The sequence below is a fragment of the Aedes aegypti genome, chromosome 2 (genome assembly GCF_002204515.2).
Source record: "Aedes aegypti strain LVP_AGWG chromosome 2, AaegL5.0 Primary Assembly, whole genome shotgun sequence".
Lineage (NCBI taxonomy): Eukaryota > Metazoa > Arthropoda > Insecta > Diptera > Culicidae > Aedes > Aedes aegypti.
The window spans coordinates 389,104,807-389,121,001 of record NC_035108.1 but is presented as its reverse complement, the minus strand read 5'-3'; the positions used below and the strand labels follow the sequence as shown (position 1 = coordinate 389,121,001).

Here is a 16,195-nt window from a genome sequence, read left to right as displayed (position 1 = left end):
GGGCCTAATTATATGAGAATCGAAATTCAAAAATGTTCTTGAAAATTTGAATATTGTTTTCTTTTTTTTTTTTTTGTTAGTTTGTAGGTTTCGCCCCAATTGCAAGTCTTTTTTTTTTTTCTTTGGATTGTCTTTTCGACTGGCTAAGACCACGAGTTGGTCCATCTCGCCGTAATTGCAAGTCTTTCCCTATCGCTCATTTTGATTTCAGTCACAGGGTTAACATCCAAAAACAAAAACAGACCTTGAGAAAGCAGAATCCACCTACTGAAGTGTTTTTACGTGTGTTTCGTTGTGTTCATTCATAAAATTGGCGCTGTCGCTGGTGCTTCTTCTCGTGCGGTGGCTTGGTGTGTTTTCCTCATACACAAACGCACTCATTCACACACACCCATTGACAGACGAGAAGAAGATGGCAAGTTGCAAGGATTTTATCTCGTGAAAAATGTAAAATTGTGCACGTTTTTTGTAATGTTTCGTCCGGAAAATGATTGCAAAAGTGAAATAAAGTGACAGTGCTTGTTGTGCGATAGAAATCCCGTTGTTCAAAGTGCGTTTCTGCGGTGTAATTTGGAAAAGGAAAAATTTCTGCTGGAGAGGGGGATTGAAATTAGTCACCCCCTTGTTGGGCTGGTAGATCGGTGGATTGTAGTTAGACAAGCGAACATCGGAACAAGGAGGAATCGCAAGCAAAGAGATTGTCGAAGGAATTTCTTCTCATCGTCACCAAATAAGTGCGGTGCTGGTGGCTGCTGGCTGGGAGCACCATTGGTTGCCATTATTGCTCCAGCAGCAGCTCTTCTCTAGCGCATTTCAGTGCAAGCAAAGTGGAAGGCGAACACCAAAAAGTGGTGATCAGTGAAGCGAACGGAGTCGGAGTTGAGTTTGCTCTGGGAAAATGGCTTACATCAATGTGGCCGAATGGAGCAGCGATCAGGTCACGGACTGGCTCAAAGGTAAAAAAAAACAGTGAATGGAGGCTACGAGGGTGGGATTAGGTGTATCTTTGTATTTCAAGGCTCTCTCTGTAGGCTGCAAAAATCAATTTGAAGGCTTCAGAAAAAGATTTTTCAGATGACCCAAATGATAGACAATGCTTAAAATAGTTTATTTGGTTCTTAATTTGTTTTGAAAATAATCTATTGCAAAATAGAGATAAATTATTGCATATTACTAATTTATTGTTAAACCATAAAATATGAACTTTACTCATCAGTCCTCAGTGACTCCTCACTGATCCATCGACTCAATAGACTCATAAAAATATTTTAGACCAGATACATCCGACTTGGATATCTAGATGTGCTTGACCGGAAAAGTAAAAAAAAGTTCAATGATTTGATTTTGCGTTCATCTTAATAGTTCTTTAGCTGGTTCCTTGTGTTTGTTTATTTTTTATTCCGTTGCATGCTCCTGTGGAGCGAGCTACGGAATCAAGATCAATCGTGTTCGGTTCACGATGTACGAAAAGATGTTCGTGTTCAGTCGACTGGTGAGCTCGTTTCATGTTTATGGTAACACTTTTTTGATCATGGCAACGTTATGTTTATGTCATTTCCAAACAAACTATGGCTGGTACGTCACTACAAGTTTTGAAATAAATCCTTATTCCAGTGCCGTGATTTTATTTCATGAACGTCCAAAAGCATTTTATTGGTCGTAGCTCTGAGGTGTTTGGAGGATCACAAACTTTTGGTTGTTTTCCGAATATCACCGCTGAACCCCTTTTCTATAATAACATAAAGCTATATCAGACCAGAATAATACAGGACGCGTGGACTTCTTAATAACCGAGAAGAGCCATTCCTGCTTGGGGCCCAGATAGCCGTAGCGGTAAACGCGCAGCTATTCAGCAAGCCCAAGCTGAGGGTCGTGGGTTCGAATCCCACCGGTCGAGGATCTTTTTGGGTTGGAAATTTTCTCGACTTCCCTGGGCATAGAGTATCTTCATACCTGCCACACGATATACACATGCAAAAATGGTCATTGGCATAGTAAGCTCTCAGTTAATAACTGTGGAAGTGCTCATTAGAACACTAAGCTGAGAAGCAGGCTCTGTCCCAGTGGGGACGTAACGCCAGAAAGAAGAAGAAGCCATTCCTGCTGACACTTTTTGACTTGCTCTTACTGATTATTTGTATCAGTTATTATGAAGATCATGCTATTTATACCACTGCTACATATAGCTTGCCAAATGAAGCATTTTTTAGCATACCGTTTTGATTCATATTACGGACACTTAAGGCCTCAGTGAAGTATAACCCAGCTTGGACCATACAAAATAAATCATTCCGTCTGATTTTATAGCGTTATCGAGCGTCGGAAGCCCTTAACTTTCGGATGGTGGGTAAAGAATACGCGTCCGCAACTTGAATAATTTTAAATAAATCAAATCGTGTGGCCTTTTCATGATTATTATTCCGGACGCTCCCTCACTTTTGCCTCATATTCCGGACGCTTTGATTCGAATTACGGACAGCTCATGATGATCATTAATGGAAAAGTCAAATCATCAATAGAAATCGTTCAACCACTTAAGAGACGTCTAAGGTAGTTGGGCATTATAAATTTGCAATGATATTTATGGAAAAAACCTAATAAAACGAGCCTCGAAAATGAGAACTTTTAGACGGCGAAAATTGAAACATTTCGTGTGAAATGTTTCCCATACAAACGAAAGTGTCCGGAATTTGAAGCTGTCCGTAATATGAATCAAAACGGTATTTCGGCAACTGTTTGGCCTTGGAATGATCGTCAACTTTGCCTCGTTGAAGTGCAGTACAAAATGCAATCCCTGGAAACTGTCTGAAACGTTTAGTTTTTCGTCTGCTTTAACGTTTGGTTGTTCATCCATTCCTACGAAGTTAGAATTTTGTCAGCAATTTGTCATTCAGCTTACGTGTTCGCGTTTTTGCAAAAGTTGCATCCTGCTTCCGTTTCTGTTCGGGGCTTCATTATCTCGAACGACTTATATCTTGCTGCTATTATAACTTTTTGACCTAAGTAAATGCCAATCATATTCTAGATAGAACAGGTTTCGATTTTGCTTAATTATCCTAAGCATTGTTTTCCGCTATAATTCAAAATTATTGTTCTGCTTCCCACGAAATACAGGTTTCGGATCAACCTTCAGTCTATCCCGAAAGCGTTTCAAAATGCTGGTTACTGAAGAACGATGAATTTTAGGCGACTTTGCTATGCCACGATGTTACCTGGCCGGATTCTTCACGCTTCTGTGTTTTGAAACTACGCTCAAATACCAGAACATTGTATTTTTACATGTTTATACATACTAGAACCTTTCCTAACTGGTATTGGTTTTGTTTACATCATTACAAATTGAAAAGATTTATCTAAAAACTCGTGACTAGATTATGCTGTGAGCTGAAATTACTAAAAATAATGGTTCGGTATCATGAATGTCGACTTACTTTATTGATCTACTGATCCAATAGCCGCTCACAGGGTCTTGTGTTTTTTATATAGACAATTATTTTACCAAATTAAAATAATGTCAGACGACTTCATTTGAAAGTTGTTGATGGTACTTGAAGATATCCGTGCAAAAAGATAACAATTCACACCAATGATAAGTGTTTACACTAGTGAGCTACTGGTGCACTGATGGTAGAGCCTTTTCAGCTTGGCATCAAATGCTGGATATCCAGCTGTACCAAGCCTTTTTCATCTACATTGTTTACTGCAATCCAGCTAATGCCATTATAGGTATCTCTCACAGGTAGCTTAATATCGCTTTCAACTAATAAACAGATATTGTACAGCCTCTAAAATAATGCATAACAAGTATGCAATAATTTGCTAAATGTGCACTAAAATGAAATCTTTTAATATTCATTTTACCATGCTGAGAAATACCTATTATTGAAAATTTAAAATCACGCAATACCCCAAATTTCGAATCACAATTCGAACCAATCTGCATTTAAAATGTATTGAAATCTTGTACCACAAACTCCAGATAACTAATTGACGAAACTAATGAATACATACTTGATCATAATAACTGGTAGACCGACCAGAGGCGAGAGTAAGAAAATGTTTTTGGTTCGCCTTCATAAAACAAGTTCTCTTTGAGAACAGTATAAACAAATGCCATTGGCCTGTAGATATGCTCTCCGTTCAACACATAAATCTGCAATAATCCTATCATGGACAAATACAATTTGAAATTTCATTGAATTTTGGTCACGAATGTTTCAGGGAAATTATCGAAAATACGTATTAAGTCAACTAAAACAAAATTTTGACAGATCTCAACTCAAGTGAGATGGCATCGCTTCACCCACCTTTATTCAACCTTAGTTCATTTAGATACAAAAATGAAGTTATGCTTTTGATTCTTGTACAGTATCAACAATCCATGGTGGAGCAGAGCTAAGGTGAGTTACTATGAATCAGCGAATCCGAGATCAATTCTTTCCCCGTTTTTCATTACAACTTACATATTCAACATGCTTTTTATGTGTACCGTAAAATGGGGCGAATAGAAACACCCTCCGACATGTTTGAGTGTGTACAACTTAAACCGTGTGAATAAAAACCAATTTTATTTGTCTCAAATATGAGTCACATCTTCCTTTGCTGAAACCCCAATTTTGTCAAAAAATAAAAATTAAATCGTATAAAGATTTACGAAAATGTTGCATGGGTCTATTCACCCCGCAATGGGGCGAATAGAAACACTGTTCAATAAATATCAATATTGTTTTACATTTTAATGGAAAAATAGACACTTTTCCAAGTGCATCTTTAAGAAATATCAAACTGTATTTACTTAGTGAAGAAAAAAAATAAAATTACTAAAAACAATTTCAATTTTTGATCATGTTAGAAACTGACAAAAATGGCGGATGTTTCAAGTTATCAAAAATGGTCGAGATTTCAATATTTTATTCAAAATATTTTCAGGAGAAATGTAGCATTTTTTTTATTTGAAAGTAGTCTATCGATGCTTTGCTGCTATTGAACTAATGTAAAAAAAAATATATATATATATCACTTGGTTTTTCAAGTTTATCGTTACATAATTGTCGCATTTCTAACTGTAGGTAGGTCGCTTTGTTTCTATTCGCCCCACTTTTTCTATTCACCCCGTTTTACGGTATTAAAATTTGTTCTCGTAGTTGTCCTCAATGCTAAAAATATAAAAACATTTTTAATCAACTTTTGATTAATTGCTGAATTGAAGATGTTAAAGTGATAGTTGAGCATTGCATTTCTTTTGCAAAAGTGAAGTGAAGTGTTAAAGTTCAAATATATCTCTCACAGGTTTCTTAATATCGCTTTCAACTAATAAACAGATATTGTACAGTAGAGGCTTAACAACAAATAACAAGTATGCAATAATTTGCTAAATGTGCACTAAAATGAAAGCTTTTAATATTAATTTCACCATGCTGAGAAATATTAATGAAAATTTAAAATCACGCAATACCTAAAATTTCGAATCACAATTCGAACCAATCTGCATTTAAAATGTATTTAAATCTTGTACCACAAACTCCAAATATCTAATTAACGAAACTAATGAATACATACGTGATCATAATAACTGGTAGACCGACCAGAGACGAGGGTAAGAAAATATTTTTGGTTCGCCTTCATAAAACAAGTTCTCTTACAGTTAAATGTTCTTTTGGCCAGATGATTGTAAAGAAATATTTTCTGCTACCGTAACGTATCCAAATTCACGCATTGCCTAATTTCGCGCTTTTTCTCCACAATTTAGGGATTTTTTAAATTTTGCTACCTGCAAAATGGGAATAGCTTTGTTACAAATCAATACTATTAATTATAATTTTCAATTAATTAGTATTTTTTCAAAATGTGCGAAAAAAGGTCTTAACTTAGCTGCGCTGAATTACGGCACTTTACAGTATACAGTTTTAAAATTTTTATGATAGGTTGAAACGTATTGGGTTCTGCAACAAAAAATCGCAAAAGAAAAGAACAAAACTAGTGAAAGTCAAAATTCTACACAAAATCAAAACAATGCAGTGCCCCATTTATTTTTTGTTTCTCAGAATTTTTTTAGGCTGATGATTGTGTTTTGAAATCTCTTATCTGTTACTATTTTTATCATATTACTGACTGAAATCACTTTTTTACTTTTTTACTTTTGGTTTTTTACTTTTGGTCGCTATCAGCCCTGAGATGTTATCAGTAACGGTTTTCTGATTTTTTTTTTTTCTAAAATCAAAGTTTGAAAATTCAGATAAAATTTCAGCATCAAAATTTCTGTCGAAATGTTTGAATTTGTGGAAATTTGTGGTGACAATCTGGGTCAAGATATTCCAGTAAATAAACACAGGACGTATTTCTGAGAGGCTTGATGAGTGAATTGCTAACAGAAGTTGTATATTAATCTCCGACCTACCTTTTGAGGAAACTGAACAAAATTCCTCAAGAAGCTAAGCTAGCTTTTTTAGATTTTAAATTTTGGATTCTGACTGATTCCATAGGCATTTCTGAAATTTATCAAGTAATTTTCATAAGAATTCTGCCAATACTGATTCCACTCAAACTGTACCAGAAATTGGAACGAAGAAAACCGTCAAAATCCACGGTGTGCCAGAAACCGTTATTAACGCAAAAAAAGTCCAAGGATTTGGCACTTACCATTCAAAAGATATAGTATTCAAGCATCTTCTCCATGAATTTGAAAATATTTTAACGAGGGAATCGAAAGTTATCGTGATTTGAAGGTTTTGAGCTGTTTTGGAAGGGATTTTGACATACTTCACAATTTTCCCCACCAGTGCATCATTATTAATTTGTAAACTAGCCAAATAACCATGAGCTTTGCATTAAGCGTTCAAAACATATGATATCTAAGCATCTTCTCCGAAAATTTGAGATAATTTATTCGAGTAAATCAAAATTTACAATGATTTGTATATTTGCCATTATTTCTATGATGTTTAAATAAGAACTTATTTATAAAGCTTTGCTATATTAAAGTACATAATTTACCAATAAAAATGTTTTTAGGACCGACTCTTGGTATTCGAAAGATATAGTAGTCAAGCATCTTTACAGTTAGTTTGGTGAAATTTTATGAAAAGACGACATAACTGGAGTACTTTGTAGTTTTGGACCTGTCTTTAAGATTTATTTTTCAATCGTCTAAAATGATGTTCGCTACACGCATTTTATCATTGTGACACAAATTAACTTAACAGATTTGTATTGAACTTGTATCTTTCGTTCAAGAAAGGCAGTGCTTCGTTACAGCATAAGCAAAAGTGTTCAATTTTGAAAAGTTTGTTTCATTTTCGGCGTTTTGCTGGGCAGTGATTCATTATGGCCCAAATAAGCGTATTGGTAAACCTGAAAAATTTGAAAGTTCCTTGTTGCTCAGTCGAGGATGGATTATCAACCGGTGAGATTGCTTTATGATTACGGTTCTAAATGGGCTAAACATGATTGTTCAGAATTTATTTGGACAACGAAGGGGATACGTTTATATATTTGTTCAAATAATAGTTCGAAGTCGATTATAGTCGAAATAAACCTTGTTTCAAGTTTTCAAATATTTAAATGCAACAAGTCTCATATTCGGTTTTGTTGTACATAATAACACAAGATTCTTAAATTGTTAGATACTATAAATATCGACTTTTAGATTGATGTTGCATGATTCGCATCATCAAATCTTTGAATGATTCGTCATCAAATGTGTCGTCATATTAAGTCAGTCAAATTTTGTACATATGAAAGAATTACTTTTTGTTTTATTTCATTTATTGTTTTGTTGACTTGTATTATGTTTGGAGAGAGGTGTAGAGATCATGCGATGATCTCTAGGACTCTTGTAATTATGCGTTTTGTTTACCAAAACGAATCCTGTAATATAACCTCTTTCCATTTTTTCAAACTCCCAATGATTTCTCGTGGAAGTGCAGAGGACCCTAACAGCTTCCTAAGAGATAGCAACACGTAATACACTTATTCCATAACCCAAATCAACCTGTATTCGGGCGCAGCCGGCGCCGATGTTGCTTAGTACTGGGAATGAGAATTCCATTACTTACACACTAAGGGTGGTGCAAAAAATCCTAAGTAGCATCCGACGGTTTCTTGTGCAAGTATAGTTGCTCTTGTAATAACAAAGAAGCAGCAGCGGGCGGTCAATCACGCTCTTCAATCACATTGATTAATATTTTGACAAGAACTTTTTGGGTTTAGTAATGGTTAAAACATTGAACGTGCTAATTAAAAATATTTAAAATTCGCTTTTCCAAAACTTCAAAGTACTCTAGTTATGTTGTCTTTTGATAAAGTTTTCTCAAACTAACTTTGAAGATGGTAGTCAACTATATTGTTTGAATGTCGAGTGTCAGTTCTATAACTATTTTTATTTGTAAAATATGTACTTCAATATAGCAAAGCCTTATAAATAAGTTCATATTTAAACTTCATAGAAATAATGGCAAATATACAAATCATTGGATCTTTTGTTTTTCTCGTAAAAAATATCTCAAATTTTCAGAGAAGATGCTTAGATATCATATGTTTTGAATGCTTAATGCCAAGCTTATGGTTACTTGGCTAGTTTACAAATTAATAATGATGCACTGGTGGGGAAAAATTGTGAAGTATGTCAAAATCCCTTCCAAAACAGCTCGAAACCTTCAAATCACGATAACTTTCGATTCCCTCGTTAAAATATTTTCAAATTCACGGAGAAGATGCTTGAATACTATATCTTTCGAATGGTAGGTGCCAAATCCTTGGACATTTTTTTGCGTTAATAACGGTTTCTGGCTCACCGTGAATCATTTAGCTCAAGAAAACAAAAATGATGTGCGCCTCCACGCTAAGTTTAAACATTAAAATTATTTTACTTAACACAAATGTAGAAGTAGATGAAACAACCGGATTTAGTACTATACCATTTAAATCCACTAGAGTTTGTATCTTTTGACAGATACGCGTATTTCGACCTCAACTGTAAGGCCGTCTTCAGTGTCGTGTACTAGAAGTCGAGTCTAGTACACGACATTGAAGACGGCCTTACAGTTGAGGTCGAAATACGCGTATCTGTCAAAGGATACAAACTCTAGTGGAATTAAATGGTATAGTACTAAATTCGGTTTTTCATCTATTCATAGGTATTCTACTAAACAGCTCGAAGATTTATTATCACAAATGTAGAGCTAGATCAAAAGTGGCTTCGACAAAATTGTCCATAATGACATTTGCTGAAGAACGCAACTAAACAGTTCCTCTAACAAAAATGTAAAATTCAATGCTTAAACTTAAATAAGCACCACCCAATCAAGTTTTTTTTTGTCTAAAGATACATAACAGATTTATGAAAAAATCTCTGTAGACATCGTACTTCAAAATCAGAAAAGATAAAAAACTATTTTCTTGCTACAATCATTTGGCTTGGTTCGTTGTACATTGCCTAAACACAGAATGCCTTCTAGAATAGAGAAATGAAATACACTTGTTTTATCTCGGTGGAACAGAAACCGGGTCACCATCCTCTCGGAAATGAAACCATGTTTACGCACTTACATCACAACCCTAGCTAGTTTTGTTTCATTCCTTTATCTTCTTGCTTTATCTCGTTGTTCTAGGCCTCAGCGATGCTATGTACCACTACGTGCAGTCGTTTACCAATAATGAAGTCGGCGGCCGGCAGTTACTCAACATACGGCCCTACGAGCTGGAACAACTGGGGATGTATTCAATCGGCCATCAGGAGATAGTTCTGGAAGCTGTGGGATATCTAAAGAATTTTGTAAGTATTTTTCATTCAGTGCCGCAATATAATGGTCAAACATGAAACATATTTCCATCATTTCAGAACTACAACCTGGACAAAGAGAATCTACAACTGCTTGCGTTGCATGTAGCTCTCGCGGCGCGATCCCTGTGCAAACAACTGAAATACTCAGATCAAACCAAACTAGAAACGCAGATATTGAAAGATATTAGCCGTACCGTGCTCCAGGTAAAATCGTTGATAAGATGGCTTGATCGACCTCCGTTTAGAGGTAAGTAGTTTGCTAAGAATCTCATCGTCTGTAATAGTAATATGTGAATTCTTCCTTATCAGGTCAATGTCAGTTCGATGAGCTACGGAAGCAGATAATCAAGCTCGGTGTCGAAATGGCAACGATGGGCATGCGTGATCGATTCTCCGTCAAGCCAGTTGAAACGGTATGTCAATCACCTGTCGTACGCTTTTACATCCCGCTAATTGGTTTACTCCTTTCAGATATCCAACGTGGCTGATAAACTAGCAAAAGTGGCCGACTACATCATTCAGGACGTTTCCGATCCGATGGTGTTGCAGCCGGCTTCACTGGATCTAGTTACGCTGAAGAAGCGAGAATCTGATCTTGGGTTTTTTGTTTTGCCTAGTATGAACGGAATTCACAGGTATGTACTTAACTGCACGAGTTTTGCAATGGCCCATCACAATGTTTATTCCTACCGGACGCCAATAAACAAACCATAAATCGCACTCATTTTGCAGGATTGATGAAATAAAGTTCAACTCACCCGCGCACAACTCTGGCAAGGTGGAAGAAGGCGATGAAATTGTACAAATCAACTACCAAACCGTGGTCGGTTGGGAGTACAAAAAAGTGATGGGGCAGCTTCAGGAATCGCCACCTGGTAAGTACCAAATTGCGTTCGCTACACGTTTGCTTTTTATCATCATTATCGTTTACTTCTAAACAGACGTTCTGCTGACGTTAAAGAAACGACCCAAACACACGAAGATTTACGGTCAAATCTACATCAAACCGTACCGGTTGCCGAGCAAGAAACGAGCTCTGCCATACCGTTTTGGCGAGAGTCTGCCTAGTCCTCGAACAGAGCTATTTGCGCTGCAAGATTTCAGTCTTCCCCTGGCTCGAGTACCGGAGAAGCACGTATCGTCCGATTCCGAATCTGATGGGAGTGATATATTAACACCAACGGATGTTAAAAAATCAGACAAAGATATTCGACTGTACATGCCCAAACCGAGGGCGGTGCTGCAGAGGAGACACACCCTGTCCAACTTCAAAGATTTGGTCAGTGTTTCGTTTTGGCACGAACGCCAATCGAAGCTACTTTCGAACGATCCACAAAGTTTGCGGGACAAATCGCTTTCGTTTGGATTTGGTTTGGAAATGGCTCCCCGACCAACAACCTGCCTGGGAATGGTTAGCGGTCCCGGCAATGCCGTCGGATCCTCCGAACCCGGAAAACTTAATAGTTTTGCGGGATTAAAGGGCTCGCTGCCGGATATCATTCCACCGAACGATCCGCAAAAATCCGGCGACGAGAAGAGCGAAAACTACAAGCCAGGAATTTCTAAGGTAGTGCGATTCGAGTCAAATATGAAGTTTGAGGAGTGCCATGTCGATACGAAGTACACTTGCAACGTTGATAATACAGTGCTGGAAACGTTCGAACCAATTCCCTATGCGGACGAAGAACCGCCTGCGCAAAGTGTAAACGAGAGAGTGAAACGATTCGAATCGATCGCCAACAAACAATGTGCCAACCATATTAGCGTTGTTAGTGCAACAACGAGTGCTTCCAGGTACGTTGAAGAGCTAGTAATAATAGGAAAACGGTTTAATAAGATAATTTCATCAATTTTCAGCGAAAGTAGCAAAACACCTGTTATACTAAATCATAATGAGAAAAGTACGATCAACGTCGCAACCAATAGTGTAAATAGTACCACCAGCACTAGCAGTGTTGCTCCGCTTAGTAGTAGCACACCCGGCCCGAAGCCAGGTATAAAACCGATACCCATGCAAAGGCAAATCTCGCGAGAAACCGACATTGCAGAGGCCATCAACACGGTGCTAATCAATCGGGAGAATGTGAAGCGAGGTCGTCTGGACAAAAGTCACAGCACACCGGCGTACGATGATGATGGTAAGTTTAGTGTTACAGTCAAGGATGGGAACGATCATTTGCAGATAATTTACATTAATTTAATTCAGAAGCGTTTCATTGTAATATGGTATATGAGTGATTCCAAGCAACAGCACGAAAATTTGGTAAATTTTTTAATTCATTTTTTTCTATTGAGCTGAAACTTTGCACAGTTTTCCAGTTCCATCTAAATCGTCATTTTCCAATATCAAATCTTCAAGTTGAGTCACGACTAACTTTTCAAAAGGGTGTATGTGAAAATGGTTCAAAAATATTCAAAAAGCTGCACAGCAAAAACGGTTCGTTCGATTGTTAGACAACTAAAGAAACAAAGTTAGACAACTAAATAAAGATTCCAAAAAAAAAAATACACACAGTAAAAAAAATTTTTTTTTACATTAAAAAACATTATATTTGACACAAAAACTCAAATATCTCAAAACCCTATCGGAATACCAACGTAATTTTTTGAGGGAAAACGGTCCATTATATTAGCTATCTACCATAAAAATTTGGTGATGGTAAACCAATAAACAAAAAAGTTATGACATTTCAAACATGTCACAATTTTCACATTTAGTAGAAAAAAAAAATTTTTTCGGTGTAAATTATTACGGGAACCGCAGTTTGTTGCTGATTTTATTGTTAAGGGCCTTGCGTGAATTAAACAAGTCGTTTTCATGTATTCATTAGTATTATGTACATTATATGTAAAAATATTATGTATATGTATAAATATTATATGTATATGTATATATGTATAAATTAAAATGAATTAACAGATTACACGAAAATAATTTTTTTTTTACCAGGATATTTTTTTTTAGAGTATGATCGATGAGTTTCTAAATGTTATATATAAACTTTAAAAGTTTTGGATTTGGGTATGCGTTATGAGATCATGAAAACATTTTATTAATACTTATTTATTTATTTATTGTTAAGTATTCAATTTTTTTACAATATCGAACACTTTTGCATCATTATCAGTACAGTTCGAGTATAGTTTTGCTTGAATTTTATTTTCTGACAATGGAATGAAACAGTGAAATTTTTGGGTTCCTTGGATCGTTTTCGCGTTATTATATTGCTCGCTGAGCTCTGATGCCGTTAATTCGTACTCTTCAGTAGTAGTAAAACAAAATGATAATTTTGTTAAATCTTCTTCTTTTCTGCGATTCGCCCAATCAAATAGTTCTTTTGCAGTTTTAATTGGATGCTCACGTTCTTTGGCTAAACTTGCTCTTGTGGCCATGCGCTTTATGGTTCCTCCAATAGCATCACAAGGACCTTTGCCATGTGACGTAGCAAAGAAATGCCATTCTGCATCAATTCCGTACTTTGATTTAAATTGACATAGGCTCGAAAAATTCTTACGGTTTTTGTACTGAGATGCTGCTCCATCAGACATGAAATATATCTTTCTAATTTCTTTATCCTTATCAACGCGTAAAAAGTTAATCATTTTGGCAATGAACAAATTTACAGATACTGAGTCGTGTCTTAAATCTTCGGAAATTACAATAAAACTAAAATGTTCAATTTGCGTACTTCCATTGAAATAAATAACGAATGGATGAATTGTAGCTTGTTGTACATTCCAGTGATGGGACTGCACTTCATCTTGCAATACAAAGCTATAGTTTTCAGAAAAATCACAAATGACTAAAAATTCACCATCTTGTAATGTATTTTTCGTATTTTTTAAAAAGCGGGATTGCTCTGTTTTAATAAAGTCGTGAGGAATTAAACTTTCTAATTTCAAGCAAAAAAATGACACAAACTCATCTACAGGTTTTACAATAGTTTGTAGGTCACACCTATCCGTGGTCACCCATTGCTCAAATGATAACTGATCAATATAATTTTCTTCAAACTCAGCGAATAAAGTATTTTCCAATGATGAAGAATCTGGACAATCCGAACAAGATCGTAGATAGCAATTTGATGTTGTATTTTCACACAAAAGACTACCAGTTAACATTTTAATATCCTTTGATAAATTGATTCTTTTCAAACTATGTAAGATTAGGTTAATATTTTCGTGTGTTGTGCACACACAAACATTATGTGTTCCTGAATTGGATAGAAGCTTGCATTGCCTTGGACGAAGGCTTGCAAATGAGGAAAAACCTACCTTAATATTTTCGTTAATTTCCTTGAAGCGTGTATACGCTTCTTTCAAAGTAGTCATCATTAATCGTTTTTGGATTGCTTGACGCTTTCCATCTTTTTTTACCGATACATAATCTTTTTGGCCAGGCATAGCTCTACTTACTTCATCGTCTTCAAAATATTGAATTATTTTTTCTTTTGTCTCATCTGTTAATGAAGTACTCGACCTAGCATTATTGGTTGCAAAACAGTTATTTTTGAATTGTTTTGCCTCTTTTGCTGTATTTCTATTGGTTTTGAACTCATCAATGGCGTCTAGAATAGACCACGAGCTTGGCAGCATCGACATAATCAATAATTTTTCTTTCCTTGTCGTGGCTAGATTCGAGAACCTTTCCTTCATATTCATAATTACCTCATCGTAGTCTGTATTTTCCACATCCTCAGGTCATAATTTGAAGAGGTTTCTTCGTACAGCTTCGTTGATTTCACGGTATTTTTTCTCGGGATAATTGACGTAACCCATCTTCGTCCATTTAATCGGAGTCACTTTTATTCCAGCTATCCCTTCGTTGAAGCGTTCGATGTTGACCTTCTGGATGCACTCATCTTCTGATTGATTTGTTGAAACAGATGTCGCTGATGGTACCGTGGCAAGACTATCTGCACTTGGTACTTCTGGTAACTCCTCAGTTGTTGTCGGTGCATCTAGTAATTCCTCAGTTGTTGTTGTTTTCGAACTTCCTGCAACCTGATCCACCGATGATGTATAGATTGCCCGTTTGTCAACGTTTAAACGGCAGGACGTACAAATGCGTAACTTTGTATTCAATGTAGACATTGGAGCATAACCAGCCGCTTTCAGTTTATCTATGGTGCTTTCAGTGAGATTTCGTAGCTCTTTCGAACACTTTTTTTCTGCAAACGGCCTGCAACAGTTGAGAAAGCGACTACTCATGTTGCTCGTTAGATTTTAATAAACAAAATCACTTTTAAGTTTTTACTGACTAGTTTGGTGTCGTTTGCTTGACTGAAGAAAAATTTTACGATTAAATCTTTTATAACCATAGTGGTAGTATATTTTTAGCTTTTTCGTGAGTATGTTCATGGTATGTACCTATCATGTTTTTGATGTTGTTGAAGTTACTCGCTTTCTCCCAAATATGATTAACAAAGTCTATTCTCTACCAAGGCGGGTCTATACCCAGGTGTAATCAGATTTTAACTTTGTGGAGAAAACCAGCGCCGAGAAAACCGACCTGCTTTACCTATACTAGATCACCTGGGTATAGACCCGCCTTGTTCTCTACGAGGTAAACTTTTTGCAGGTAAACTCGTCGTATACCTGTATAGAAAACTTTTTTTGTAGCTTTTGTCTTCGATATTAGATTTCTTATAGGTTTCTTTTATCAAAAGGTTTCAACACTATTGAGAGAATTTTTCTTCAGTTACGTACAATAAAAAATATGACACTATCAAGACTTTAGATCACAACACTGGATCGCGTCTAACTTTCCAATAGGTGCTATAATAGTTATGAATAATTAAATAAAATATCATGAAAACAACTTGTTAACCTCATGTGTGTAGTAAATTATAAGCGTCTTTTCAAGCCAAGATTAATCCAATAACTGACAGTATGTTTGTAACTTGGTTTCTATCTCGTATTTTTCTACGCCTGCTTAGAATGCATAGTTGCTTGAATAGATAACTTGAGTACTCTTCATTACTTCCTTACATTACTCCCTCTTTCTATCCTTTTACAAGTATTTGTATTGCTCTTGTTTCTCTTTCTATTCTTGTACAAGTATTTGGTGCTCTTGTTTTGAATAATATATGGAATTAGTTTATTCAAGATAATAAATTAATAAATTATATTATAATCGATTCTGTGTGTGTGTGTGTTTTTTTAGATTTGCACAACCTACGATTTTGTCTTCCAATTAACCTTTTTTACTTTGAACGGCAATTGGTATGACCGTAACTCAACCTGAAGCAAAATTTGTAGCATCGACAATGATTTTAATTTTAATAAAAGGCATGTGTCATAGTCTCTGACGAACTAGTCTGCTTACTTGGTTAACACTTACCACTAAGAATATACACGGTTTAAAAATTTCATGTTATTTTGCGCTAATTCTAAAACACACGAAGGGAATAC

General features: G+C 35.9%; 1 protein-coding gene across 1 annotated transcript in view; it reads left to right on the top strand.

The window, feature by feature from the left end:
• Nucleotides 1-343: 343 nt before the first annotated feature.
• LOC5579501 overlaps nt 344-16,195 on the top strand; it is a 34,324-nt gene continuing 18,472 nt past the window's right edge. Inside the window, exons 1-8 of the mRNA XM_021846978.1 lie at nt 344-956; nt 9,609-9,772; nt 9,839-10,028; nt 10,091-10,194; nt 10,253-10,416; nt 10,514-10,656; nt 10,723-11,575; nt 11,639-11,919. Coding sequence (XP_021702670.1) covers nt 899-956; nt 9,609-9,772; nt 9,839-10,028; nt 10,091-10,194; nt 10,253-10,416; nt 10,514-10,656; nt 10,723-11,575; nt 11,639-11,919 — 1,957 coding nt within the window. The 5' untranslated portion in view covers nt 344-898. The remainder of the gene's footprint in view (nt 957-9,608; nt 9,773-9,838; nt 10,029-10,090; nt 10,195-10,252; nt 10,417-10,513; nt 10,657-10,722; nt 11,576-11,638; nt 11,920-16,195) is intronic.